This window comes from Anomaloglossus baeobatrachus, unplaced genomic scaffold (genome assembly GCF_048569485.1).
Source record: "Anomaloglossus baeobatrachus isolate aAnoBae1 unplaced genomic scaffold, aAnoBae1.hap1 Scaffold_603, whole genome shotgun sequence".
NCBI classification, from domain to species: Eukaryota; Metazoa; Chordata; class Amphibia; order Anura; family Aromobatidae; genus Anomaloglossus; species Anomaloglossus baeobatrachus.
Window position 1 is genome coordinate 79,121 of NW_027444968.1, and position 26,974 is coordinate 106,094.

At 48.2% G+C, this 26,974-nt stretch overlaps 2 protein-coding genes across 2 annotated transcripts in view; both read left to right on the plus strand.

The window, feature by feature from the left end:
* LOC142285654 (pancreatic lipase-related protein 2-like) overlaps positions 1-14,207 on the plus strand; it is a 31,931-nt gene extending 17,724 nt beyond the window's left edge. Inside the window, 3 exon segments of the mRNA XM_075333287.1 lie at positions 12,727-12,838; positions 13,013-13,180; positions 13,280-14,207. Of these exon segments, the coding sequence (XP_075189402.1) occupies positions 12,727-12,838; positions 13,013-13,180; positions 13,280-13,361 (362 nt within the window). The 3' untranslated portion in view covers positions 13,362-14,207.
* Positions 14,208-26,598: 12,391 nt separating this feature from the next.
* Positions 26,599-26,974, plus strand: part of LOC142285655 (pancreatic triacylglycerol lipase-like) — a gene marked incomplete at its 3' end in the record, with an annotated part of 59,748 nt that continues 59,372 nt past the window's right edge. Inside the window, exon 1 of the mRNA XM_075333288.1 lies at positions 26,599-26,704. Coding sequence (XP_075189403.1) covers positions 26,599-26,704 — 106 coding nt within the window. The remainder of the gene's footprint in view (positions 26,705-26,974) is intronic.

Consider the following 26,974-nt stretch of genomic DNA (forward strand, 5'->3'; position numbering starts at 1 on the left):
ATGGGGGTGCATTGTGTGTGTGTGTGTGTGTGTGTGTGGAGATGTGTGTGTGGAGTAATGGGGGGTGCATTGTGTGTGTGTGTGATGTGTGGGTGTGTGTGTGGAGTAATGGGGGGTGCATTGTGTGTGTGTGTGTGGAGTAATGGGGGGTGCATTGTGTGTGTGTGTGTGTGTGTGTGGAGTAATGGGGGGTGCATTGTGTGTTGTGTGTGAGTAATGGGGGGTGCATTGTGTGTGTGTGTGTGTGTGATGTGCTGTGTGTGTGTGTGTGTGGAGTAATGGGGGGTGCATTGTGTGTGTGTGTGTGTGTGGTGTGTGGGAGTAATGGGGGGTGCTATTGTGTGTGTGTGTGTGTGTGTGGAGTAATGGGGGGTGCATTGTGTGTGTGTGTGCTGTGGAGTAATGGGGGGTGCATTGTGTGTGTGTGTGTGTGTGTGTGTGGAGTAATGGGGGGTGCATTGTGTGTGTGTGTGTGTGTGTGTGTGGAGTAAGGGGGGTGCATTGTGTGTGTGTATGTGTGTATGGTGTGTGTGTGTGTGTGGAGTAATGGGGGGTGCATTGTGTGTGTGTGTGTGTGTGTGTGTGTGTGTGAGTAATGGGGGGTGCATTGTGTGTGTGTGTGTGTGTGTTGTGTGGAGTAATGGGGGGTGCATTGTGTGTGTGTGTGTGGAGTAATGGGGGGTGCATTGTGTTGTGTGTGTGTGTGTGGTGTGTGTGTGGAGTAATGGGGGGTGCATTGTGTGTGTGGTGTGTAGTGTGTGTGGTGTGTGTGGAGTAATGGGGGGTGCATTGTGTGTGTGTTTGGTGTGTGTGTGAGTAATGGGGGTGCATTGTGTGTGTGTGTGGAGTAATGGGGGGTGCATTGTGTGTGTGTGTGTGAGTAATGGGGGGTGCATTGTGTGTGTGGAGTAATGGGGGTGCATTGTGTGTGTGTGTGTGTGTGTGTGTGTGTGTGAGTAATGGGGGGTGCATTGTGTGTGTGTGTGTGTGTGTGTGTGTGTGTGTGGAGTAATGGGGGGTGCTATTGTGTGTGTGTGTGGAGTAATGGGGGGTGCATTGTTGTGTGTGTGTGGAGTAATGGGGGTGCATGTTGTGTGTGTGTGGAGTAATGGGGGGTGCATTGTGTGTGTGTGTGTGTGTGTGGAGTAATGGGGGGTGCATTGTGTGTGTGTGTGTGTGTGTGTGTGTGTGGAGTAATGGGGGGTGCATTGTGTGTGTGTTGTGTGTGGGGGGGATAATGGGGGTGCATTGTGTGTGTGTATGTGTGTGTGGAGTAATGGGGGTGCATTGTGTGTGTGTGTGTGTGTGTGTGTGTGTGTGGAGTAATGGGGGGTGCATTGTGTGTGTGTGTGTGTGGGTGCTGTGTGTGGAGTAATGGGGGGTGCATTGTGTGTGTGTGTGAGTAATGGGGGGTGCATTGTGTGTGTGTGTGGAGTAATGGGGGGTGCATGTGTGTGTGTGTGGAGTAATGGGGGGTGCATTGTGTGTGTGTGTGGTGTGTGTGTGTGTGTGTGTGTGTGAGTAATGGGGGGTGCATTGTGTGTGTGTGTGTGTGTGTGTGAGTAATGGGGGTGCATTGTGTGTGTGTGTGTGTGTGTGGGTGTGTGTGTGGAGTAATGGGGGGTGCATTTGTGTGTGTGTGTGTGGAGTAATGGGGGGTGCATTGTGTGTGTGTGTGTGGAGTAATGGGGGGTGCATTGTGTGTGTGGAGTAATGGGGGGTGCATTGTGTGTGTGTGTGTGTGGGAGTAATGGGGGGTGCATTGTGTGTGTGTGTGTGTGCTGTGTGTGTGTGTGTGGAGTAATGGGGGGTGCATGTGTGTGTGTGTGTGTGTTGTGTGTGAGGGTAATGGGGGGTGCATTGTGTGTGTGTATGTGTGTTGTGGAGTAATGGGGGGTGCATTGTGTGTGTGTGTGTGTGTGTGTGTGTGTGTGGAGTAATGGGGGTGCATTGTGTGTGTGTGTGTGTGTGTGTGGAGTAATGGGGGGTGCATTGTGTGTGTGTGTGTGTGTGTTGTGTGCAGTGTGTGTGTTGTGCTTTGTGTGTGTGAGTAATGGGGGGTGCATTGTGTGTGTGTGTGTGTGTGTGTGTGTGTATGTGTGTGTGGAGTAATGGGGGGTGCATTGTGTGTGTGTGTTGTGTGTGTGTGTGGAGTAATGGGGGGTGCATTGTGTGTGTGTGTATGGAGTAATGGGGGGTGCATTGTGTGTGTGTGTGTTTGTGGAGTAATGGGGGGTGCATTGTGTGTGTGTGTGTGTGTGTGTGTGTGTGTGGAGTAATGGGGGGTGCATTGTGTGTGTGTGTGTGTGTGTGTGTGTGTGGGTGTGTGTGGAGTAATGGGGGGTGCATTGTGTGTGTGTGTGGAGTAATGGGGGGTGCATTGTGTGTGTGTGTGGAGTAATGGGGGGTGCATTGTGTGTGTGGAGTAATGGGGGGTGCATTGTGTGTGTGTGTGTGTGTGGAGTAATGAGGGGTGCATTGTGTGTGTGTGTGTGTGTGTGTGTGTGTGGAGTAATGGGGGGTGCATTGTGTGTGTGTGTGTGTGTGTGTGTGTGTGGGTGTGTGTGTGGAGTAATGGGGGGTGCATTGTGTGTGTGTGTGTGTGTGTGTGTAGTAATGGGGGGTGCATTGTGTGTGTGTGTGTGTGAGTAATGGGGGGTGCATTGTGTGTGTGTGTGTGTGTGTGGAGTAATGGGGGGTGCATTGTGTGTGTGTGTGTGTGTGTGTGTGTGAGTAATGGGGGGTGCATTGTGTGTGTGTGTGTGTGTGTGTGGAGTAATGGGGGGTGCAGTGTGTGTGTGTGTGTGTGTGTGGAGTAATGGGGGGTGCATTGTGTGTGTGTGTGTGTGTGTGTGTGTGGAGTAATGGGGGGTGCATTGTGTGTGTGTGTGTGTGTGTGTGTGTGTGTGTGGAGTAATGGGGGGTGCATTGTGTGTGTGTGTGTGTGTGTGTGGAGTAATGGGGGGTGCATTGTGTGTGTGTGTGTGTGTGTGGAGTAATGGGGGGTGCAGTGTGTGTGTGTGTGTGTGTGGAGTAATGGGGGGTGCATTGTGTGTGTGTGTGTGTGTGTGTGTGGAGTAATGGGGGGTGCATTGTGTGTGTGTTGTGTGTGTGTGTGTGTGGAGTAATGGGGGGTGCATTGTGTGTGTGTGTGTGTGTGTGTGTGTGTGTGTGGAGTAATGGGGGGTGCAGTGTGTGTGTGTGTGTGTGTGTGTGGAGTAATGGGGGGTGCATTGTGTGTGTGTGTGGAGTAATGGGGGGTGCATTGTGTGTGTGTGTGTGGAGTAATGGGGGGTGCATTGTGTGTGTGTGTGTGTGTGTGTGTGTGGGTGTGTGTGTGTGTGGAGTAATGGGGGGTGCATTGTGTGTGTGTGTGTGTGTGTGTGTGTGGAGTAATGGGGGGTGCATTGTGTGTGTGTGTGTGTGTAGTAATGGGGGGTGCATTGTGTGTGTGTGTGTAGTAATGGGGGGTGCATTGTGTGTGTGTGTGTGTGGAGTAATGGGGGGTGCATTGTGTGTGTAGTAATGGGGGGTGCATTGTGTGTGTGTGTGTGTGTGTGTGTGTGTGTGTGTAGTAATGGGGGGTGCATTGTGTGTGTAGTAATGGGGGGTGCATTGTGTGTGTGTGTGTGTGTGTGTAGTAATGGGGGGTGCATTGTGTGTGTGTGTGTGTAGTAATGGGGGGTGCATTGTGTGTGTGTGTGTGTGTAGTAATGGGGGGTGCATTGTGTGTGTGTGTGTGTGTGTGTAGTAATGGGGGGTGCATTGTGTGTGTGTGTGTAGTAATGGGGGGTGCATTGTGTGTGTGTGTGTGTGTGTGTGTGTGTGTGTGTAGTAATGGGGGGTGCATTGTGTGTGTAGTAATGGGGGGTGCATTGTGTGTGTAGTAATGGGGGGTGCATTGTGTGTGTAGTAATGGGGGGTGCATTGTGTGTGTGTGTGTGTGTGTGTGTGTAGTAATGGGGGGTGCATTGTGTGTGTGTGTGTGTGAGTGTGTGTGTGTAGTAATGGGGGGTGCATTGTGTGTGTGTGTGTGTGTGTGTGTGTAGTAATGGGGGGTGCATTGTGTGTGTGTGTGTGTGTGTGTGTAGTAATGGGGGGTGCATTGTGTGTGTGTGTGTGTGTGTGTGTGTGTAGTAATGGGGGGTGCATTGTGTGTGTGTGTGTGTGTGTGGAGTAATGGGGGGTGCATTGTGTGTGTGTGTGTGGAGTAATGGGGGGTGCAGTGTGTGTGTGTGTGTGTGTGTGTGTGTGGAGTAATGGGGGTGCATTGTGTGTGTGTGTGTGTGGAGTAATGGGGGGTGCATTGTGTGTATGTGTGTGTGTGTGGAGTAATGGGGGGGCATTGTGTGTGTGTGTGTGTGTGTGTGTGTGTGGAGTAATGGGGGGTGCAGTGTGTGTGTGTGTGTGTGTGTGTGTGTGTGTGTGTGTGTGTGGAGTAATGGGGGGTGCATTGTGTGTGTGTGTGTGTGTGTGTGGAGTAATGGGGGGTGCATTGTGTGTGTGTGTGTGTGTGGAGTAATGGGGGGTGCATTGTGTGTGTGTGTGTGTGTGTGTGTGTGTGGAGTAATGGGGGGTGCAGTGTGTGTGTGTGTGGAGTAATGGGGGGTGCATTGTGTGTGTGTGTGGAGTAATGGGGGGTGCATTGTGTGTGTGTGTGGAGTAATGGGGGGTGCATTGTGTGTGTGTGTGTGTGTGTGTGTGTGTGTGGGTGTGTGTGTGTGTGGAGTAATGGGGGGTGCATTGTGTGTGTGTGTGTGTGTGTGTGTGTGGAGTAATGGGGGGTGCATTGTGTGTGTGTGTGTGTGTGTGTGTGTAGTAATGGGGGGTGCATTGTGTGTGTGTGTGTGTGTAGTAATGGGGGGTGCATTGTGTGTGTGTGTGTGGAGTAATGGGGGGTGCATTGTGTGTGTGTGTGTGTGTGTGGAGTAATGGGGGGTGCATTGTGTGTGTGTGTGTGTGTGTGTGTGTGTGTGTGTGTAGTAATGGGGGGTGCAGTGTGTGTGTGTGTGTGTGTGTGGAGTAATGGGGGGTGCATTGTGTGTGTGTGTGTGTGTGTGTGTGTGTGTGTGTGGAGTAATGGGGGGTGCATTGTGTGTGTGTGTGTGTGTGTGTGTGGAGTAATGGGGGGTGCAGTGTGTGTGTGTGTGTGTGTGTGTGTGTGTGTGTGTGTGTGTGTGTGGAGTAATGGGGGGTGCATTGTGTGTGTGTGTGGAGTAATGGGGGGTGCATTGTGTGTGTGTGTGTGTGTGGGTGTGTGTGTGTGTGTGTGTAGTAATGGGGGGTGCATTGTGTGTGTGTGTGTGTGTGTGTGTGTAGTAATGGGGGGTGCATTGTGTGTGTAGTAATGGGGGGTGCATTGTGTGTGTAGTAATGGGGGGTGCATTGTGTGTGTGTGTGTGTGTGTGGAGTAATGGGGGGTGCATTGTGTGTATGTGTGTGTGTGTGGAGTAATGGGGGGGCATTGTGTGTGTGTGTGTGTGTGTGTGTGTGTGTGGAGTAATGGGGGGTGCAGTGTGTGTGTGTGTGTGTGTGGAGTAATGGGGGGTGCATTGTGTGTGTGTGTGTGTGTGTGTGTGTGTGTGGAGTAATGGGGGGTGCAGTGTGTGTGTGTGTGTAGTAATGGGGGGTGCATTGTGTGTGTGTGTGTGTGTGTGTGTAGTAATGGGGGGTGCATTGTGTGTGTGTGTGTGTGTGTGTAGTAATGGGGGGTGCATTGTGTGTGTGTGTGTGTGTGTGTGTGTGTGTGGAGTAATGGGGGGTGCATTGTGTGTGTGTGTGTGTGTGTGTGGAGTAATGGGGGGTGCATTGTGTGTGTGTGTGGAGTAATGGGGGGTGCAGTGTGTGTGTGTGTGTGTGTGTGTGGAGTAATGGGGGTGCATTGTGTGTGTGTGTGTGTGTGGAGTAATGGGGGGTGCATTGTGTGTATGTGTGTGTGTGTGGAGTAATGGGGGGGCATTGTGTGTGTGTGTGTGTGTGTGTGGAGTAATGGGGGGTGCAGTGTGTGTGTGTGTGTGTGTGGAGTAATGGGGGGTGCATTGTGTGTGTGTGTGTGTGTGGAGTAATGGGGGGTGCATTGTGTGTGTGTGTGTGTGTGGAGTAATGGGGGGTGCATTGTGTGTGTGTGTGTGTGTGTGTGTGTGTGTGTGTGGAGTAATGGGGGGTGCAGTGTGTGTGTGTGTGGAGTAATGGGGGGTGCATTGTGTGTGTGTGTGGAGTAATGGGGGGTGCATTGTGTGTGTGTGTGGAGTAATGGGGGGTGCATTGTGTGTGTGTGTGTGTGTGTGTGTGTGTGGGTGTGTGTGTGTGTGGAGTAATGGGGGGTGCATTGTGTGTGTGTGTGTGTGTGTGTGGAGTAATGGGGGGTGCATTGTGTGTGTGTGTGTGTGTGTGTGTGTGTAGTAATGGGGGGTGCATTGTGTGTGTGTGTGTGTGTAGTAATGGGGGGTGCATTGTGTGTGTGTGTGGAGTAATGGGGGGTGCATTGTGTGTGTGTGTGTGTGTGTGGAGTAATGGGGGGTGCATTGTGTGTGTGTGTGTGTGGAGTAATGGGGGGTGCAGTGTGTGTGTGTGTGTGTGTGGAGTAATGGGGGGTGCATTGTGTGTGTGTGTGTGTGTGTGTGTGTGTGGAGTAATGGGGGGTGCATTGTGTGTGTGTGTGTGTGTGTGTGTGGAGTAATGGGGGGTGCATTGTGTGTGTGTGTGTGTGGAGTAATGGGGGGTGCAGTGTGTGTGTGTGTGTGTGTGTGTGTGTGTGTGTGGAGTAATGGGGGGTGCATTGTGTGTGTGTGTGGAGTAATGGGGGGTGCATTGTGTGTGTGTGTGTGTGTGTGGGTGTGTGTGTGTGTGGAGTAATGGGGGGTGCATTGTGTGTGTGTGTGTGTGTGTGTGTGTGGAGTAATGGGGGGTGCATTGTGTGTGTGTGTGTGTAGTAATGGGGGGTGCATTGTGTGTGTGTGTGTAGTAATGGGGGGTGCATTGTGTGTGTGTGTGTGGAGTAATGGGGGGTGCATTGTGTGTGTAGTAATGGGGGGTGCATTGTGTGTGTGTGTGTAGTAATGGGGGGTGCATTGTGTGTGTAGTAATGGGGGGTGCATTGTGTGTGTGTGTGTAGTAATGGGGGGTGCATTGTGTGTGTGTGTGTGTGTGTAGTAATGGGGGGTGCATTGTGTGTGTGTGTGTGTGTGTGTGTAGTAATGGGGGGTGCATTGTGTGTGTGTGTGTGTGTGTGTGTGTGTAGTAATGGGGGGTGCATTGTGTGTGTGTGTGTGTGTGTGTGTAGTAATGGGGGGTGCATTGTGTGTGTGTGTGTGTGTGTGTGTGTAGTAATGGGGGGTGCATTGTGTGTGTAGTAATGGGGGGTGCATTGTGTGTGTGTGTGTGTGTGTGTGTGTGTAGTAATGGGGGGTGCATTGTGTGTGTGTGTGTGTGTGTGTGTGTGTGTGTATTAATGGGGGGTGCATTGTGTGTGTGTGTGTGTGTGGAGTAATGGGGGGTGCATTGTGTGTGTGTGTGTGTGTGTGTGTGTGGAGTAATGGGGGGTGCATTGTGTGTGTGTGTGTGTGTGTGTGTGTGTGTGTGGAGTAATGGGGGGTGCATTGTGTGTGTGTGTGTGTGTGTGTGTGTGGAGTAATGGGGGGTGCATTGTGTGTGTGTGGAGTAATGGGGGGTGCATTGTGTGTGTGTGTGGAGTAATGGGGGGTGCATTGTGTGTGTGTGGAGTAATGGGGGGTGCATTGTGTGTGTGTGTGTGTGTGTGTGTAGTAATGGGGGGTGCATTGTGTGTGTAATAATGGGGGGTGCATTGTGTGTGTGTGTGTGTGTGGGTGTGTGGGTGTGTGTGTGTGGGTGTGTGGAGGGGCGTGGAGTCATTAATCGAGCTATGATTACATTTAAGGCTATGTGCACACACTGCGTTTTTTTGATGCTGCGTTTTTGGCCTCTAAAAACGCACCCGCAGCAAAAAGAGGCAAAAACTGCATGCCTTTTTCCCGCGTTTTGGTGCATTTTTACCGCGATTTGGTGCATTTTTCCCGTGATTTGGTGCGTTTTTGGCCGCGTTTTGCTGCGTTTTTGATCTCTGCATTTTTCTGTGTTTTTCCAATGCATTGTATGGGGGGAAAAAGCAGAAAAACGCAGGAAAGAACTGACATGTCCATTTTTTTTTTAAGCTCAAAAACGCAGCTTAAAAAAACAGTTGTGTGCGGACATCAAAAATGAAAACTCATAGACTTTGCTGGGGAAGCATAGTCATGCAGTTTTGAGGCCAAAAACGCACCCGAAAAACGCCGCGAAAAACGCACTGTGTGCACATAGCCTTATTCTCGTAAAATTTTCGCTTCGTTCACCTTTTCCGCTAATATTTTCCAACCTGAAGGAGCGTGGCTCCCCCCTAGTTTTGATCCTGGGTACGCCCATGCTCTGGTAATAACCTATGGACGCTCCGTCCTGCGCGACCGCTCTCCATTCAGTCTATATCCGCTTGTAGCTCTGTTCAGGGGAACTCTTAGGGGTACTTTACACGCTGTGACATTGATAGTCCCCGCCCCCGTCGCACATGCGATATGTGGTGCTCGCTGCCGCAGAGAACATTATCGCTACGCAGCGTCACACGCACTTACCTGCCCTGCGACATCGCTCTGACCGCTGAACAATCCCTCCTTCAGGGGGGAGGTGCGTTCAGCATCACAGCGATGTCACCGCGACGTCACTAATCCGCCGGCCAATAGCAGAGGAGGGACACAGATGAGTGGGACGTAACATCCCGCCCACCTCCTCCCGCATTGCCGGTGGCGGTAGGTAAGGAGATGTCGCTCCTGCGGGTTTACACACAGCGACGTGTGGAGCTGCAGGAACGACCAACAACATCGCACCTGCACTCGACCCGACATTATGGAAATGACTGACACTGCACAGATCAGCGATTATTAGACGCTTTTGCGATCGTTCATCGTCGCACAAAGGATTTACACGTTGCGATGTCGCTACCGGCACCGGATGTGCGTCACTAACGACGTGACCCCGACGATATTCCAGATGCGATGTCGCAACGTGTAAAGTACCCATTACAAAGTTCCACAAGTTGCTACTGCCCGGTCTAATGGGTGTGGATCGAGCTGGAGAAATGAGATCACACACTGTCCGATATTCATCTTTCCTCGCCAGAAGACGGCCCGGACTCTGCTTTATTACAACTGCAGCCGGCCCTGATAGAGCCCTGGAAAGGGCAGCTCCGGAGGTGTGCATCGCTCAGTGGGGTCAACAATGTGTTAGTCCATGAGCTGATTGGTGGGAGTCATCGTAGGCGGGTCTATGACGTCATTGGATGGATCCGTGGTGATGCTGATGGGAGGCTCTGTCGTCATCTGGTGGATCCATGCTGATGGGGGGGTCTGTGATGTCATCAGTGGCCATCTTAGTTATATCTGAAAACCTGGCTTATGTAAAGAGAATCGATTTCATTGAACACACTTCTCACAATCCTCTGTATACAGACGTTAATTAAGGATTTGATCTAATGGCTCTCCTCAACAGCTCCGCCCTGTCTCCAGCTTGTAGCTCCGCCCCCATCTCCAGCTTGTAGCTCCGCCCCCGCCTCCAGCTTGTAGCTCTGCCCCCATATCCAGCTTGTAGTGCAGTCATCTGTGCTGGAAAACAGCGGCCTCTAGTGGCTGAATAATGCATTACACGTCAATACAGACCACAAGCAGGCGGGAAGCATCTATATATATATATATATATATAATTGTCTAATTCTGTCTGTCTGTAACGGAAATTCCGCGTCGCTGATTGGTTGCGCCAGCGACCAATCAGCGACAGGTGCAGTCCAGACGCGAATTGGCGCGGGATTTGAACCACGCTTCGCTGATTCGTCGCACACTGACACTGCCGCACACAGAAGCCTCTATATACACCCCAGCAGCAGCCTTTTTTATACACCCCAGCAGCATTTATATACACTCCACAAGCCAAAGCATCTATATACTCCCCAGCAGACTCTATATACTCCCCAGCAGCAGCCTCTATATACTCCCCAGCAGCAGCCTCTATATACTCCCCAGCAGCAGCCTTTATATAAACCCCAGCAGCATTTATATACACTCCACAAGCCAAAGCCTCTATATACCCCCCAGCAGCCTCTATATACTCTCCAGCAGCCTCTATATACTCTCCAGCAGCAGCCTTGCACTGTCTTCTCTTTTCATACTCTGCAGTACTTTCTCCTGTTCTCTTTTCATACTCTGTATTACTTTCTCCTCTTCTCTTTTCATACTCTGTAGTACTTTCTCCTGTTCTCTTTTCATACTCTGTAGTACTTTCTCCTCTTCTCTTTTCATACTCTGTAGTACTTTCTCCCCTCGCTGGCCCTGCAGGCGGGGAGATGCGGCTGCTTCCTGTTTCCTCCTCGGCATGTCACGCCCACCTCTCTGCTCAGCTGCCTCCAGATTGGATGTGGGTGTTGCTAAAGGAGTAGTGCGGGCCCCTTAGATACCCGACTGCGGCCTTAGCAACGTGACACAGAAACTACATACATATTCTAGAATCAGGCGACCATCTGGTATATAATAACTACAATGTTCCCACTTATGTTACACAAACATGTACATGTAAACCGTGAGTCCGTACAGGGGCATCTAAACCATGCGGGGGAGTCCGTACAGGGGCATCTAAACCATGCGGGGGAGTCCATACAGGGGCATCTAAACCATGCGGGGGAGTCCGTACAGGGGCATCTAAACCATGCGGGGGAATCCGTACAGGGGCATCTAAACCATGCGGAGGAGTCCATACAGGGGCATCTAAACCATGCGGGGGAGTCCGTACAGGGGCATCTAAACCATGCGGGGGAGTCCGTACAGGGGCATCTAAACCATGCGGGGGAGTCCGTACAGGGGCATCTAAACCATGCGGGGGAGTCCGTACAGGGGCATCTAAACCATGCGGGGGAGTCCGTACAGGGGCATCTAAACCATGCGGGGGAGTCCGTACAGGGGCATCTAAACCATGCGGGGGAGTCCGTACAGGGGCTTGCCATCCGCATCTTTAACCAGGTACATGTTTTTAATTATGAAAAAATGGGGGCTGTTAAACATCTCACACATTATCCACAGATCCCCCATAACAGAGCGTCATCCACAGATCCCCCATAACAGAACGTCATCCACAGATCCCCCATAACAGAGCGTCATCCACAGATCCCCATAACAGAGCGTCATCCACAGATCCCCCATAACAGAACGTCATCCACAGATCCCCCATAACAGAGCGTCATCCACAGATCCCCCATAACAGAGCGTCATCCACAGATCCCCATAACAGAGCGTCATCCACAGATCCCCATAACAGAGCATCATCCACAGATCGCCATAACAGAGCGTCATCCACAGATCCCCCAGAACAGAGCGTCATCCACAGATCCCCATAACAGAGCGTCATCCACAGATCCCCCATAACAGAGCGTCATCCACAGATCCCCCATAACAGAGCGTCATCCACAGATCCCCCAGAACAGAGCATCATCCACAGATCCCCCATAACAGAGCGTCCTCCACAGATCCCCCATAACAGAGCGTCCTCCACAGATCCCCCATAACAGAGCGTCCTCCACAGATCCCCCATAACAGAGCGTCCTCCACAGATCCCCCATAACAGAGCGTCCTCCACAGATCCCCCATAACAGAGCATCCTCCACAGATCCCCCATAACAGAGCATCCTCCACAGATCCCCCATAACAGAGCATCCTCCACAAATCCCCCATAACAGAGCGTCACCCACAAATCCCCCATAACAGAGCGTCATTCACAGATCCCCCATAACAGAGCGTCATCCACAGATCCCCCATAACAGAGCGTCACCCACAGATCCCCCATAACAGAGCGTCATCCACAGATGCCCCATAACAGAGCGTCACCCACAGATCCACCATAACAGAGCGTCATCCACAGATCCCCCATAACAGAGCATCATCCACAGATCCTCCATAACAGAGCGTCATCCACAGATGCCCCATAACAGAGCGCCACCCACAGATCCACCATAACAGAGCGTCACCCACAGATCCCCCATAACAGAGCGTCACCCACAGATCCCCCATAACAGAGCGTCACCCACAGATCCCCCATAACAGAGCGTCACCCACAGATCCCCCATAACAGAGCGTCCTCCACAGATCCCCCCATAACAGAGCGTCACCCACAGATCCCCCATAACAGAGCGTCCTCCACAGATCCTCCATAACAGAGCATCCTCCACAGATCCCCCATAACAGAGCATCATCCACAGATCCCCCATAACAGAGCGTCATCCACAGATCCCCCATAACAGAGCGTCATCCACAGATGCCCCATAACAGAGCGTCACCCACAGATCCACCATAACAGAGCGTCATCCACAGATCCCCCATAACAGAGCATCATCCACAGATCCACCATAACAGAGTGTCACCCGCAGATCCCCCATAACAGAGCGTCACCCGCACATCCCCCATAACAGAGAGACACCCACAGATCCCCATAACAGTGCGACACCCACAGATCCCCCATAACAGAGCGCCATCCACAGTGACACTTACCCCTCAGTGATGGGTGGTCTATGATAACAGTTTGTTCTTGTGGATGCATTGTAACAAAGCTCAGCAGTGAGTAGCAGGTTCCTCCTGTGAGGTGATGATGTTTCGCCTCACCAGCTGCATGCAGTGACGGCTTTCTGTGTGTTTTGTCTCTCAGGCTGGAGGTACAAGCTGTCGGTCCGCACTGCGGGGAGCTCCACTGTTATGGGAGATTTTGCAGTGTCTGTACAAGGCTCTAATGGGGCCATCCCGGAATACACCATGCACAGGTATGTAATGATCTCGGGGCGCCCCCATGTGCTCAGACTCTGCCCTGTGACCCCGTTGTGTATGTGTGGAGGGAGGAGTCTGCAGCTCCGGCCCCTCATTGTGCGGTATTATAGGTGGGGTTCGCCGCTCCCCGTCATTATTACTTATCTGCCATATTGTATCTCGCTGTACAGGGGACTCATCAGACCGGACACAACCTACGCGGTTTTCTTCGACTCGGAGGCGGAGCTCGGACCCATCTCTGTGGCCACATTTGTTTGGCACAGTCGCTTACCCTTCCTCTTTCACCGCACCCTGGGGGCCTCCACCGTCACCGTACAGTTCGGGGAGGACGGCGCCGTGTAAGTATCCAAGAGCCAAGTATGGCGGCATTATCATCACAGCAGCGCTCCGCCGATGTCTGCGCTAACACTATTCACACATCTCTTCTCTCTTCTCAGGAGCTCATTCTGTGACAGCAGCACCGTGCAGGACGGCACCCACCAGATCCTCCGCCCCTGCCCTGCCCCCGCCCCACTGTAAGGAAACACGCCGAAAACAGCACCAGGACGGCACCCACCAGATCCTCCGCCTCTGCCCCGTTCCCGCCCAGTAGTAAGGAAAATGCCGAAAACAGCGCCAGGACGGCACCCACCAGATCCTCCGCCCCCGCCCCGATGTAAGGAAAGCCGCCGAAAACAGCGCCAGGACGTGTAAAATAATGAGTTATTATGAATATTTTTCCTCATAATAAAGCTCTACTTACAGGCCATTAGCTTGTAAGTATAGAAGATGCCCTCATCCCTTAGAAAAAGTTTGAGTTTGAAGAACTTCTGGCCAAAGCATCTGACATGGTTAAATCAAAACTGAATGACAGCTCAGTGCTATTCTTTATCTGGTATTTAAGCAACGGTCTGAAATTAGGCATAGAGAATGTATATGTATTACATCAGGCCAAAGGTCAACTAGCCTCAAAGCGCTTCTATACATTCTTTAGGTCAAAGGTCAACTAGCCTGGTTTTGGAAAACAAGTTCTGCGCAGGACACTACGTCTGCAGATTTAAGACCACGTGACCAATGACTTAATGTATAGGCTAAAAATGAGAATGAGTTATATTGGGTTTTTGAAGACATGTTTAAAGCCATGTAAAGACACAAGTGAGGAAAGGAGGGTGTGAGGAAAGGGTATATAAAGCTGGACCACAGTTCATAGAGTTTCGAATGCCGACCATTCTCAACCAGATGGAAGACTGCCTGCCATAACATCACAGCTATGTAAGATAATGGACTCTTTCTCTATCTTTTTCTCTCTTAACTCAATTCTAATTAAGCCCAGCATTATTTTTCTGTAATGATTTTTAACCTTTATTGAATAAACCCATATATGGTTTGCACCTCTATTTCTCTTCAATCATTATATACTGGCTAAGTGGATACGTCAAATCCTATTTTTAACATATTTGGCGAGCCAGCCAGGAGGCCACGTCATTTATTGATAGAATACGGAGACGAATGAAGCAAAATCAGGTAAAGTCAAAAATAGCCATGATAGAGGGGACCACTGACACATTAGTATCCCAGGAAAAACAAACCAAGAATAAAAGACCCATGCTGAATTCTAAAAACAAGAATTCAGGGGGAGCAAACAGAAAAAGCAATATACACTGCTTCTTCTGTGGCCTACCCGGACATCTGAAGTGGGAATGTAAGAAATTCCTAAGGGCGAGAGCAGAGGAAAGGCTGGGTAAGGAAAATGGACTGATGCCAAACACATCCAGTGCACCTCCCCCATCTTCAGCACCTCCACCTTCATACACGCCCACCCATACTGACAACAGAAATAACCAATCACCATATGCACCTCTGACCAGACAAATTAGGGAAATGACCATACAGGGATTGCATGGAAGGGGCAAGACACCTGCTGCTCTTCTCCCTTCTCCATCCTCCTGACTAGCAAAGCCGGTCCCCAGGCTCCATCCACTGGAATTTGTCACTCGAGTTTCAATGGATAGCTGTGGTCGACCATTTTTAAAGGTAAATCTTGAGGGTCAGGAAGTAACATTTCTCCTTGATACAGGTGCGCAATTGAGTGTCACAAATGTTGATTTACATTTAAAGCCAGATTCCCCTGTATGCACAATTGTTGGTTTCAGTGGTAAAAATGGAACAAAGGTGACATTAGCGCAGGATGTTTCTTTGGAAATACCTGGTTCTTTGGAAACAAAAATGGATATTTGGTGTTTTCAGGATACTGAGAATATCATTGGCACTGATTTTATGGAAAAGCATGGCTGGATTATTGATTTGGGTAACAAAACAGTTTGGAAAGACTCTAACGGTTGTAAGGCGGTAGTTATTGATCCGGATGAATATAGTCATGTCGGGACCATTTGTTTGACCGATGTAGTGTCAGCAGATCATTTGTGGCCTGAAACTGGTGATGATGAAGTATTGACTGAGATAGTACAGCGGTTTCCTTCTTTATGGGCTCAGTACAGGAATGAGGTTGGAACAATGAAGGATGTGATTGTTAAAATTGAAGGCCGAGACCCGCCTCCACAGCGTCAGTATAAGTTGCCTCCAGAGTCAGTTGCTCCGATGTCTAAGATTATACAGGAATTGTTGGCTCAAGGTGTGATACGTAAGGCAAATTCTGTTTGTAACAATCCATTGTGGTGTGTTCTGAAAAGCGATGGTAGCTATCGGATGTTATTGGACTTGAGGATTTTCAATAAGTTTACTCCCAATGTTGCACCGATTGTAGCTGATACACATGACATGATGTCGAGATTGGATGCTAAGGCAAAGTATTTCTCAGTATTGGATATCAGTAATTGTTTTTTCAGTATACCGATTGAGAAAAGTTGTCAGTATAGGCTTGCATTCAACCACCTGGATCAACAATTCGTATGTTGTCGTCTTCCTCAAGGCTCTAGTATGTCGCCAAGCATTTTTCATCAGGCGCTAGCGAACGTTTTGTCGAAATTTTCTCGTCCAGAATGTTTATTGCAATATGTGGACGATATCTTGTTGAGTACAGAGGACAATGAGTTGCACGTGACTCTACTTGCAGAATTGTTTGAGCTGCTGCATGATGCAGGTTTGAAACTGAATACCAAAAAGGTCAAGCTGATGCAGACTGAGGTCAGGTTTTTAGGAGTTCTGCTAAATCCAGGTACACGGCGACCCCTACAGGACAGAATAGAGGCAATTGCATTTCTTCCAATTCCAACATCACACAAGGCACTAAGACATTTTTTAGGACTTGTAAATTATTCAAGGGATTTCATTGAAAATTTTGCTGACAAAGCCAGACCTTTGTATGATCTCTTAAAAGGTGACAATGATGATTATTTTGGTCCCTGGGGTGTCGAACAGGAAAAAGCCTTCACACAATTGAAACATGATCTACAACACGCACCTGCGTTAAGTATGGTGGAAAAGAACGCACCTTTTGCGCTTCAAGCACACACTTCAGAGACAAGCATCTCTGTGGTTTTGCTGCAGCTGCAAGGGGGGGAATGGAGAATCTTGGGGTACTTCTCTAAGCTTCTCTCACCTGTTGAGAGGGGGTTTGAGGTGTGCGCAAGACACCTGGTGGGAGTGTATTTCGCGATAAAAATAACCCAAAACATAATCGGGTTCCAAAAGGTTATTCTCCAAACGCCACATTCCACACTGAAACTTCTCTTTGAGAAAAACATCCCAGGTGTGTCAAATCAGAGATTTGCCCATTGGTTGCTCTCATTGTCTCCAAATCAAATTGAGGTAGATTATAAGGCCAAATATGTTCTTCCTCAATTGATGCAGTATGAAGGACAAACCCATGATTGCCTACAAACGTTCCATGAACCAAGTCCATCTCTCTTCAGACGACAGTCGGAAGACGCAGATGAACCTGTGTTTGTAGACGGTTCTAGATTTTTTCTGGAAGGACACTATCACACAGGATATAGAATTTTCTATTCCAAGCGAGGACAAGTGGTAAAACACAAGTTACCGAGTCATTTCTCAGCTCAAAGGGCAGAGATAGAAGCGGTAAGAATGGTCCTACAGCTGAATGAAGCTGATGATCAAACTCCAATGGTAATCTACAGTAATAGCTCCTATGTTGTCAGATCCCTAACCGATTACCTGCCTGTTTGGGAAAGGAGAGGCTACGTGGATTCCTCCAACAAGGCCTTGGTGCACAGTGAAACTCTAAAATCAATTTTTTAAATAGCATCTAGGGCCCCAAATAGATTTGCTATAGTAAAAGTCGCTGCACATAAAAGATCTGATGACGAGTTATCTGTAGGAAATGCAACCGCAGATGCTCTAGCCAAAAAAGCTGCCCTGACAGGAGAGGAAGTGTTTGACTCTGAACCTTCTGAGAATTCAGCGGTTCAAAGAACAGACACGTACATACCTTCATTTGCAGAGGAACAGAGAAAAGATCCTTCTCTTGTTACTTCTCAGGATGATCCAAAGCCTCCTTTTATCTGTGAAAATGGGGTTTTGTGTCACAATTCAAATGGAGAATTGCATCCCGTTGTACCAAAACATCTACAGGTAGAATTCACTCGATACAACCATGAGAGTTTAGGTCACTTGGGACAACAGAAATTGTTAGCCATTCTCAAGGAGAAATTTTATTGGGAAAAAATGGACGAGACAGTTCAAAGTGTTGTACTATCATGTCTCATTTGTGCCCAAATAAATCCAAGACCTAAAGGACAGAAGCCACCACTTCTACGAATCGCACCTGCAGATGGTCCATGGTCTACACTGCAGATAGACTATATTGGTCCTTTACCCTCAGGTAAACATGGTCTCAGGTATGCATTGATTGTGGTAGATGTGTTCTCAAAATGGGTAGAAATATTACCTGTTAGGAAAGATGATGCTTTGTCCACAGCAAGGGAATTGGTACAACATGTATTTTGCACTTGGGGGATCCCAAGGATGATTATTTCCGATCGAGGAAGCCATTTCACAGGTAAAATCATGCAAACTGCTTGTGCTATTCTAGGGGCACGACAGCAATTTCATGTCCCCTATCATCCACAATCTGCGGGAATTGTGGAAAGAATGAATAGAACTATCAAATCCAGAATTGCAAAGATGCTTTTGGACAAAGGTAACACTTGGGTTGACAAGGTACCTTTCATACTGATGAGTATAAGAGGTTCAATCTCTTCTACAACTCAATTCACTCCGTTTGAGTTGATGACGGGAAGGAAAATGCCATTGTGGTTTCCACATGAGCCATTTTTATCCACTCCACAAAAAGATGCTAACTCAAGGTCCCAATGGTTGAGATCGCTGCAGGAGAACCTGGAAGCGATTCTGCCATATGCGGCATCGAGAATGCAGAAAATGGAGCCACCCTATGAGTCCAAATTCAAGAAAGGTGCTCTAGTGATGATCAAAACCTTTCGCAAGAGTGGTCCATGGGAGTGTAATTGGGAAGGTCCATTTGAAGTCCTTGAGACTATGGGACAAGTCACGATTCTCGTGCAACGAGCATCAAATGTGGTAAAAAAATACCCGCAGAAAGCAAAAAGTGTGGGTTCACGTTGACCAGTGCAAAATATTTGTGACAAAATAATGATACTGCATTTCTTTCCAGGAAGAAATGGATTCCGATAAGAACTGGAATAAGGAACCTAAAGATTTTGAAGGAAAGATGACATCAAGCCTTCCAGAAAAAGAACATTTTCCCAAGCTCAAGACAAGCTTCTATGTGATGGGAAGGACTTTCCTGCTGCTTTGCTTCATTTCCGTCATTGTCTACAAGTTACATCAAGGAACAATCACCAATGATGTGAATGAACAGACTAGAGAGATTCAACATTCTCGAAGACCGAGAGGATCAGAGACACGGAACTTACTGACAGAGAACATCACGGATGATTCTGTGGAGATAACAGGAAATATCTGCATGGGATATGGAACAAAATGTTGCATTAAATTACATTTCATACACGACACGGACATAATATTACATGCTATTGCAGGACCTAAAACTAGATTCACACAATTACAAGGAGAATATGTACACAATAATAAAACTGGTACATGGGAATGTTCTCCTACAGATGTACTATACTGGAACATAGAGATCAGAGGTGATGAACCTGCTGTATGGTCCGGTGATATTACAAATGACATGATTGCTAGGGGAAAGTTTGGAAGATCCAAAACAGAAATTTTGTTAAAAACTCAGGTTTTTGGGAAAATTCTGGATCCTTCTTTACTCTCCATTACAGAAGGAGATAAAGATTGGGTCAAAACATGGAATTTCCAGATAACACGGGAACCTGTGCAAGTTCAGGTATCTGTAGTGTTTACCGTTACTAACACTATAGTTCCGGAAATAAGGGTTTCACCACAGACAGTACATAACAAAGAAAATACATTTCCTATAATGTTAAAATGTAACACAAGATTGAAATTGCCTTCTGAGTCTCTGATGACATGGACCAAAAATTCATCATTTTTGGGAAGTTTTTTAAACAGTCCAACTAATGTCATTCACAGAGGTCAGATTGGTAATATCAGATGGATGGATGATAATTTCATTTTTTCCATAGAAAATCCATCTTCCAGGGACTCTGGAATTTACCAGTGTTGCGTTGAAACAAAGACTCATTACAGACAATGTAAAGACGTTAGTGTGAATATTTGGTCAGCAGCAGATAGTGCATGCACAGACACGAGATTCATGCCATCTACTCTGTTCAAAAGGTGTAAAGATTCAGAAGAGTTTGAATCAACTTCTTGAAAAGATGGTAATGAATACAGCTGCTGTACTAGGGTCTTCCGTGTCACATCTACAGGATGCTACATTAGCTCTCGTGGAAAGCACACACGAAACACAAGTAGCTAAAGCGTGCCTGGAGATACAGATAGAGTATTCCTCTAATCTGAAGCTGATTGCACAAGCTTTACAGAGTGGAATTACTCCACTGGGAATACTGCAAAATTTACCTGTAGAGTATGACTTTGCATTGAATCATACGGATTTGTGGGTAAATAAGTGGTTAGGATGTGAACGAAACATTTGTGTTGGCACATCGCTAATCCCAGTGATCGGAAGAGAGGGAACTATTGTTCCTGTTACAGTTTTGGGTATACCTGTGAGTAACACACAAGTGTTCTATCAACTGCAGTACACAGATTTTGCATTTGATGGAGTGAACACTGAACAAGTAGACATTTCTTCATGTTTGCATTTTGTTTCTAAGGTGATGTGTTTACCTGGACAGGATAAGGTGATCTATCATTCATGTTTTCATAATCATTCTTCTTGTCATGCGAGAATAGAGACTGTACAGACACTACATGATCTGGTGACTCCAATAAGTCCAAATAAGATTTGTTTCCAGGTCATGTCTGAGACAGAGAAGGTTTCTGCTTTCTATTCTACTTGTGTACATAAGGAAAACCTACCTATGGGTTTGTATTGTATAGAAGGAAATGTGAGATCTCTTTCAAAGAAGGAGGGAAGTTTTAATATCACTTCTATAGGAAAGAGAAACCTAACGGCATTTCCCATACAATTCAATTCATTACAAATTAATGATTTTCCTTGGGATATGTGGACAAGTGAAATAAAGAAAGATAAGGGTTTGTTAGATTTATTAACGAAACAGTTAAAGGAAGCAGAAATTATATTCAGGCATGAACAAGGTGAATTAAGTGATATTGAACACGAATGGAATGGAATGTCAGGTAGAACTTGGTGGAAAAGTTTTGGGAAGTCAGTACATACCTGGTCTCAGTCATCAGTCCAGACAGTGGTAGGAAATGTTTTATTTAACCCCATTATAATCATATTTTTATTAGTTTTGATGTGCATTATTTGTCAAGTTTTTGTTACATAGTTACATAGTTACTAAGGTTGAAAAAAGACCTAGGTCCATCTAGTTCAACCTTCCTCCACCAGTTCTACACCTGGTCACCAAGTCATTTATAACCAACAATGTTGTGTGTACTGAGGAAATCATCCAGCCCTTTTTTGAAAGCTGTTATAGTATCTGCCATTACTACCTCTTGTGGTAGTGTATTCCACAGTCTGACTGCTCTAACTGTAAAGAACCCTTTCCTATTTAGCTGTCGGAATCGCTTTTCTTCCACTCGCAGTGAATGCCCCCTGGTCCTTAGTATTGTCTTCGGAAGAAATAAGTCATGTGCCAGTCCTTTATATTGACCACACATGTATTTATACATATAAATGAGATCTCCTCTGAGACGTCTTTTTTCTAAGCTAAACATATCTAACTTTTTCAACCTGTCATCATGTGGGAGGCCTCCATTCCTTGTAGTAGTCTAGTTGCCTGCCTTTGAACTGACTCTAACTTCTGAATGTCCTTTTTAAAATGTGGAGCCCAAAACTGAATCCCATATTCCAGATGTGGTCTTACAAGTGATTTATAGAGGGGTAATAATACGTTGGGATCGCGGGATCTAATCTCTCTTTTTATACACCCTAGAATCTTGTTTGCTTTTGCAGCTGCTGCTTGACATTGAGTGCTGCTGCTCAACTTATTTGTAATGAGAATACTCAAGTCCTTCTCCTGTTCTGTAGTCCCGAGTTTACTTCCATTTAATGTATACGCAGCTATAGGATTACTCCGTCCTCGGGGCATTACTTTACATTTATCAACATTAAATCTCATTTGCCAAGTATCTGCCCATTCTGACATCTTATCCAGATCTTTTTGTAATATTATACTATCAAGTTCAGTTTTTAATATCCTACATAGTTTGGTGTCATCGGCAAAGACTGACACTGTACTATCAATCCCATCCACAAGGTCATTAATAAAGAGATTAAAAAGAATTGGTCCTAGCACAGATCCCTGCGGATCCCTTCTTGTGATGTCTAGAATTCAGAAGATATATAAGAATATAAAAATAGAAATGAAGAAGGAAGATACTATTCTTAGAGAAATGTTAAGACATAAGACTATGACTTTTTGACAGAAAGCTTTAGATTGGTTTGTCAAGTCAGATATTGGTCTAGAATCTTCAAACAGAATGCATGTGATACAAATGATGACGAATGAGTTAGGGTTTCACGAGATTCCACAAATCTTCAAAAGGGGGGATTGTAAAATAATGAGTTATTATGAATATTTTTCCTCATAATATAACTCTACTTACAGGCCATTAGCTTGTAAGTATAGAAGATGCCCTCATCCCTTAGAGAAAGTTTGAGTTTGAAGAACTTCTGGCCAAAGCATCTGACATGGTTAAATCAAAACTGGCTGACAGCTCAGTGCTATTCTTTATCTGGTATTTAAGCAACGGTCTGAAATTAGGCATAGAGAATGTATATGCATTACATTAGGCCAAAGGTCAACTAGCCTCAAAGTGCTTCTATACGTTCTTTAGGTCAAAGGTCAACTAGCCTGGTTTTGGAAAACAAGTTCTGCGCAGGACACTACGTCCGCAAATTTAAGACCACGTGACCAATGACTTAATGTATAGGCTAAAAATGAGAATGAGTTATATTGGGTTCTTAAAGACATGTTTAAAGCCATATAAAGACACAAGTGAGGAAAGGAGGGTGTGGTGAAATGTATTTAAGCTGGACCACAGTTCATAGAGTTTAGAATGCCGACCATTCTCAACCAGATGGACGACTGCCTGCCGTGACATCACAGCTATGTAAGATAATGGACTCTTTCTCTATCTTTTTCTCTCTTAACTCAATTCTAATTAAGCCCAGCATTATTTTTCTGTAATGATTTTTAACCTTTATTGAATAAACCCACATATGGTTTTGCACCTCTATTTCTCTTCAATCATTATATACTGGCTAAGTGGATACATCAAATCCCATTTTTAACAGGATGGCTCCCACCAGATCCTCCGCCCCTGCCCCGCCCCCGCCCCGCTGTAAGGAAAATCACCAAAAACAGCGCCAGGACGACACCCACCAGATCCTCCGCCCCCGCCCCGCTGTAAGGAAAATCACCAAAAACAGCGCCAGGACGGCACCCACCAGATCCTCCGCCCCTGCCCCGCCCCCGCCCCGCTGTAAGGTAAATCACCAAAAACAGCACCAGGACGGCACCCACCAGATCCTCCGCCCCTGCCTCACCCCCGCCCCGCTGTAAGGAAAATCACCAAAAACAGCGCCAGGACGGCACCTACCAGATCCTCCGCCCCTGCCCCACCTCCGCCCCGCTGTAAAGAAAATCACCAAAAACAGAGCCAGGACGGCACCTACCAGATCCTTCGCCCCTGCTCCGCCCCCGCCCCACTGTAAGAAAAAACGCCGAAAACAGCGCCAGGACGGAACCCACCAGATCCTCCGCCCCTGCCCCGCCCCCGCCCCGCTGTAAGGAAAAACGCCGAAAACAGCGCCAGGACGGCACCCACCAGATCCTCCGCCCGTGCCCCGCCCCCGCCCCGCTGTAAGGAAAAGTCCCTAAAACAGTGCCAGGACGGCACCCACCAGATCCTCCGCCCCTGCCCCACCCCTGCCCCACTGTAAGGAAAAACGCCGAAAACAGCGCCAGGACGGCACCCACAAGATCCTCCGCCCCTGCCCCACCCCTGCCCCACTGTAAGGAAAAACGCCGAAAACAGCGCCAGAACGGCACCCACCAGATCCTCCGCCCCTGCCCCACCCCTGCCCCACTGTAAGGAAAAACGCCGAAAACAGCGCCAGGACGGCACCCACAAGATCCTCCGCCCCTGCCCCGCTGTAAGGAAAAGTGTCGAAAACAGTGCCAGGAAGGCACCCACCAGATCCTCCGCCCCTGCCCCACCCCTGCCCCACTGTAAGGAAAAACGCCGAAAACAGCGCCAGGACGGCACCCACAAGATCCTCCGCCCCTGCCCCGCTGTAAGGAAAAGTGTCGAAAACAGTGCCAGGAAGGCACCCACCAGATCCTCCGCCCCTGCCTCACCCCTGCCCCACTGTAAGGAAAACGCCAAAAACAGCGCCAGGACGGCACCCACCAGATCCTCCGCTCCTGCGCAGCCCCCGCCCCGCTGTAAGGAAAAACGCCGAAAACAGCGCCAGGACGGCACCCACCAGATCCTCCGCCCCTGCCCCACCCCTGCCCCACTGTAAGGAAAACGCCGAAAACAGCGCCAGGATGGCACCCACCAGATCCTCTGCCCCGGCCCGCTGTAAGGAAAAACGCAGGAAGCAGAGACGCCATTCACTACATCAACACTCGTAATCTGTGCTGTTACATAGGACTGCCGGAGACAACAACTACATTATCTGTACTCCGAGAGATATCACTGTGTTATCTGTGGTGTTACATAGGACTGCAGGTGACATCTACTACATTATCTGTACTCAGAGAGATATCACTGTGTTATCTGTGGTGTTACATAGGACTGCAGGTGACATCTACTACATTATCTGTACTCAGAGATATCACTGTTATCTGGTGTGTTACATGGGACTGCAGGTGACATCTACTGCATTATCTGTACTCAGAGATATCACTGTATTATCTGTGGTGTTACATAGGACTGCAGGTGACATCTACTACATTATCTGTACTCAGAGATATCACTGTGTTATCTGTGGTGTTACATAGGACTGCAGGTGACATCTACTACATTATCTGTACTCAGAGATATCACTGTGTTATCTGTGGTGTTACATAGGACTGCAGGTGTCATCTACTACATTATCTGTACTCAGAGATATCACTGTGTTATCTGTGGTGTTACATAGGACTGCAAGTGACATCTACTACATTATCTGTACTCAGACATATCACTGTGTTATCTGTGGTGTTACATAGGACTGCAGGTGACATCTACTACATTATCTGTACTCAGAGATATCACTGTGTTATCTGTGGTGTTACATAGGACTGCAGGTGACATCTACTGCATTATCTGTACTCAGAGATATCACTGTGTTATCTGTGGTGTTACATAGGACTGCAGGTGTCATCTACTACATTATCTGTACTCAGAGATATCACTGTGTTATCTGTGGTGTTACATAGGACTGCATGTGACATCTACTGCATTATCTGTACTCAGGGATATCACTGTGTTATCTGTGGTGTTACATAGGACTGCAGGTGACATCTACTACATTATCTGTACTCAGAGATATCCCTGTGTTATCTGTGGGGTTACATAGGACTGCAGGTGACATCTACTACATTATCTGTACTCAGAGAGATATCACTGTGTTATCTGTGTGGTTACATAGGACTGCAGGTGACATCTACTACATTATCTGTACTCAGAGAGATATCACTGTGTTATCTGTGGTGTTACATAGGACTGCAGGTGACATCTACTACATTATCTGTACTCAGAGAGATATCACTGTGTTATCTGTGGTGTTACATAGGACTGCAGGTGACATCTACTACATTATCTGTACTCAGAGATATCACTGTATTATCTGTGGTGTTACATAGGACTGCAGGTGACATCTACTACATTATCTGTACTCAGATATCATTGTGTTATCTGTCGTGTTACATAGGACTGCCGGTTTCTCCGGGCCTTCTCCTGCGTCCTGTGATGCGTTGCACATGGTGTTAACCCTTTCTGTGTCGTCAGTAATGAGCACTCACCCGTTATGTCAGGCGCAGATCTCGGAGTTCAGCAGTTGGATAATAAACTCCTGTGATCAGTGATTCTCGGTTCGGGGGTCTCGTGTGCGATTCTTTTTCTGCTCCCAGTTTTGTGCACAATATGGGGGAGACGCCACTGGGAGGAGGAGATAAACACAGAAAGTACAAACCTGCAAGTGTAGGTGGGGAAGGAGCACAATCATACATGGCGAGCATGCATATACGAGCACGCATACACACCGGCTATTACAGGGTCCTGAGAAAGTAAATACTGTCAGTATACAGGGGTCCCGCATAATGAATCCACCATTCGGCACACCACTGCCATACTGTGCACTGTGAGCCGGTGACCCAGGTTCTCGTTCACACCAACAGTGATTTTATCCACACCACAAAGTGTTACAGACCTGGAAACCCGGAACGCAGCCGGTTTACGTAAATGCCGTCCAATAAATGTCCAGATCGCCTCCTGCCCTGCTCTGGAATCCTGGGTGCAGGGGTCGTCTGGCGGAGCAGGGGTCGTCTGGCGGAGCAGGGGTCGTCTGGTGGAGCAGGGGTCTTCTGGCGAAGAAGGGGTCATCTGGCGGAGCAGGGGTCTTCTGGCGGAGCAGGGGTCTTCTGGAGGAGCAGGGGTCGTCTGGCGGAGCAGGGGTCGTCTGGCGGAGCAGGCCTCTTCTGGCGGTGCAGGGGTCTTCTGGCAGTGCAGGGGTCTTCTGGCAGTGCTGGCCTCTTCTGGCGGTGCAGGGGTCTTCTGGCAGTGCAGGCCTCTTCTGGCGGTGCAGGGGTCTTCTGGCAGTGCTGGCCTCTTCTGGCGGTGCAGGGGTCTTCTGGCGGTGCAGGGGTCTTCTGGCAGTTCTGGCCTCTTCTGGCGGTGCAGGCCTCTTCTGGCGGTGCAGGGGTCTTCTGGCGGTGCAGGGGTCTTCTGGCAGTGCTGGCCTCTTCTGGCGGTGCAGGGGTCTTCTGGCGGTGCAGGGGTCTTCTGGCAGTGCTGGCCTCTTCTGGCGGTGCAGGGGTCATCTGGCGGTGCAGGGGTCTTCTGGCAGTGCTGGCCTCTTCTGGCGGTGCAGGCCTCTTCTGGCGGTGCAGGCCTCGTCTGGCGGTGAAGGGGCCGCTTATAATGTCCAGGTCTCTCAGTAACGGCCTGTGTTTGCTCCACACAGCACTTGCTGCTCCTGGATCCCAGCAGAGACACCCCCTGCTGTGCGCTGCAGGATTAAATGTATTTCCCCAGACATGAGCCTGTTGCAAAACCCGGACTGGAGGAAGAGATCCTCCCACTGCCAAACCTACAGAACTCTCCAAAAATAGAAGCCCTATGGCCTTGTACGCACGCTGCGTTTTTCTCTGCTTATTTGCCACGTTTTTCAGGTGCAGTTTTGGTCCCACGCTGCATGCATTTCCTTCCCCAGCAAAGTTTTTTTTGCTGGCCGCACGTTGCAGCTTTTTTTGGCTGCGTCTTTGTGGTGACTGCTGCAGCCGGTCAATTCTGTCTGCGTTTTTGAGCATTTCCAGTCAATAGATTTGACTTAAAAAACGCACTTGGCAAAAACGCTGTAAAAAAAATGGGAAAAAACAAGGCAAAAAATGCATGCC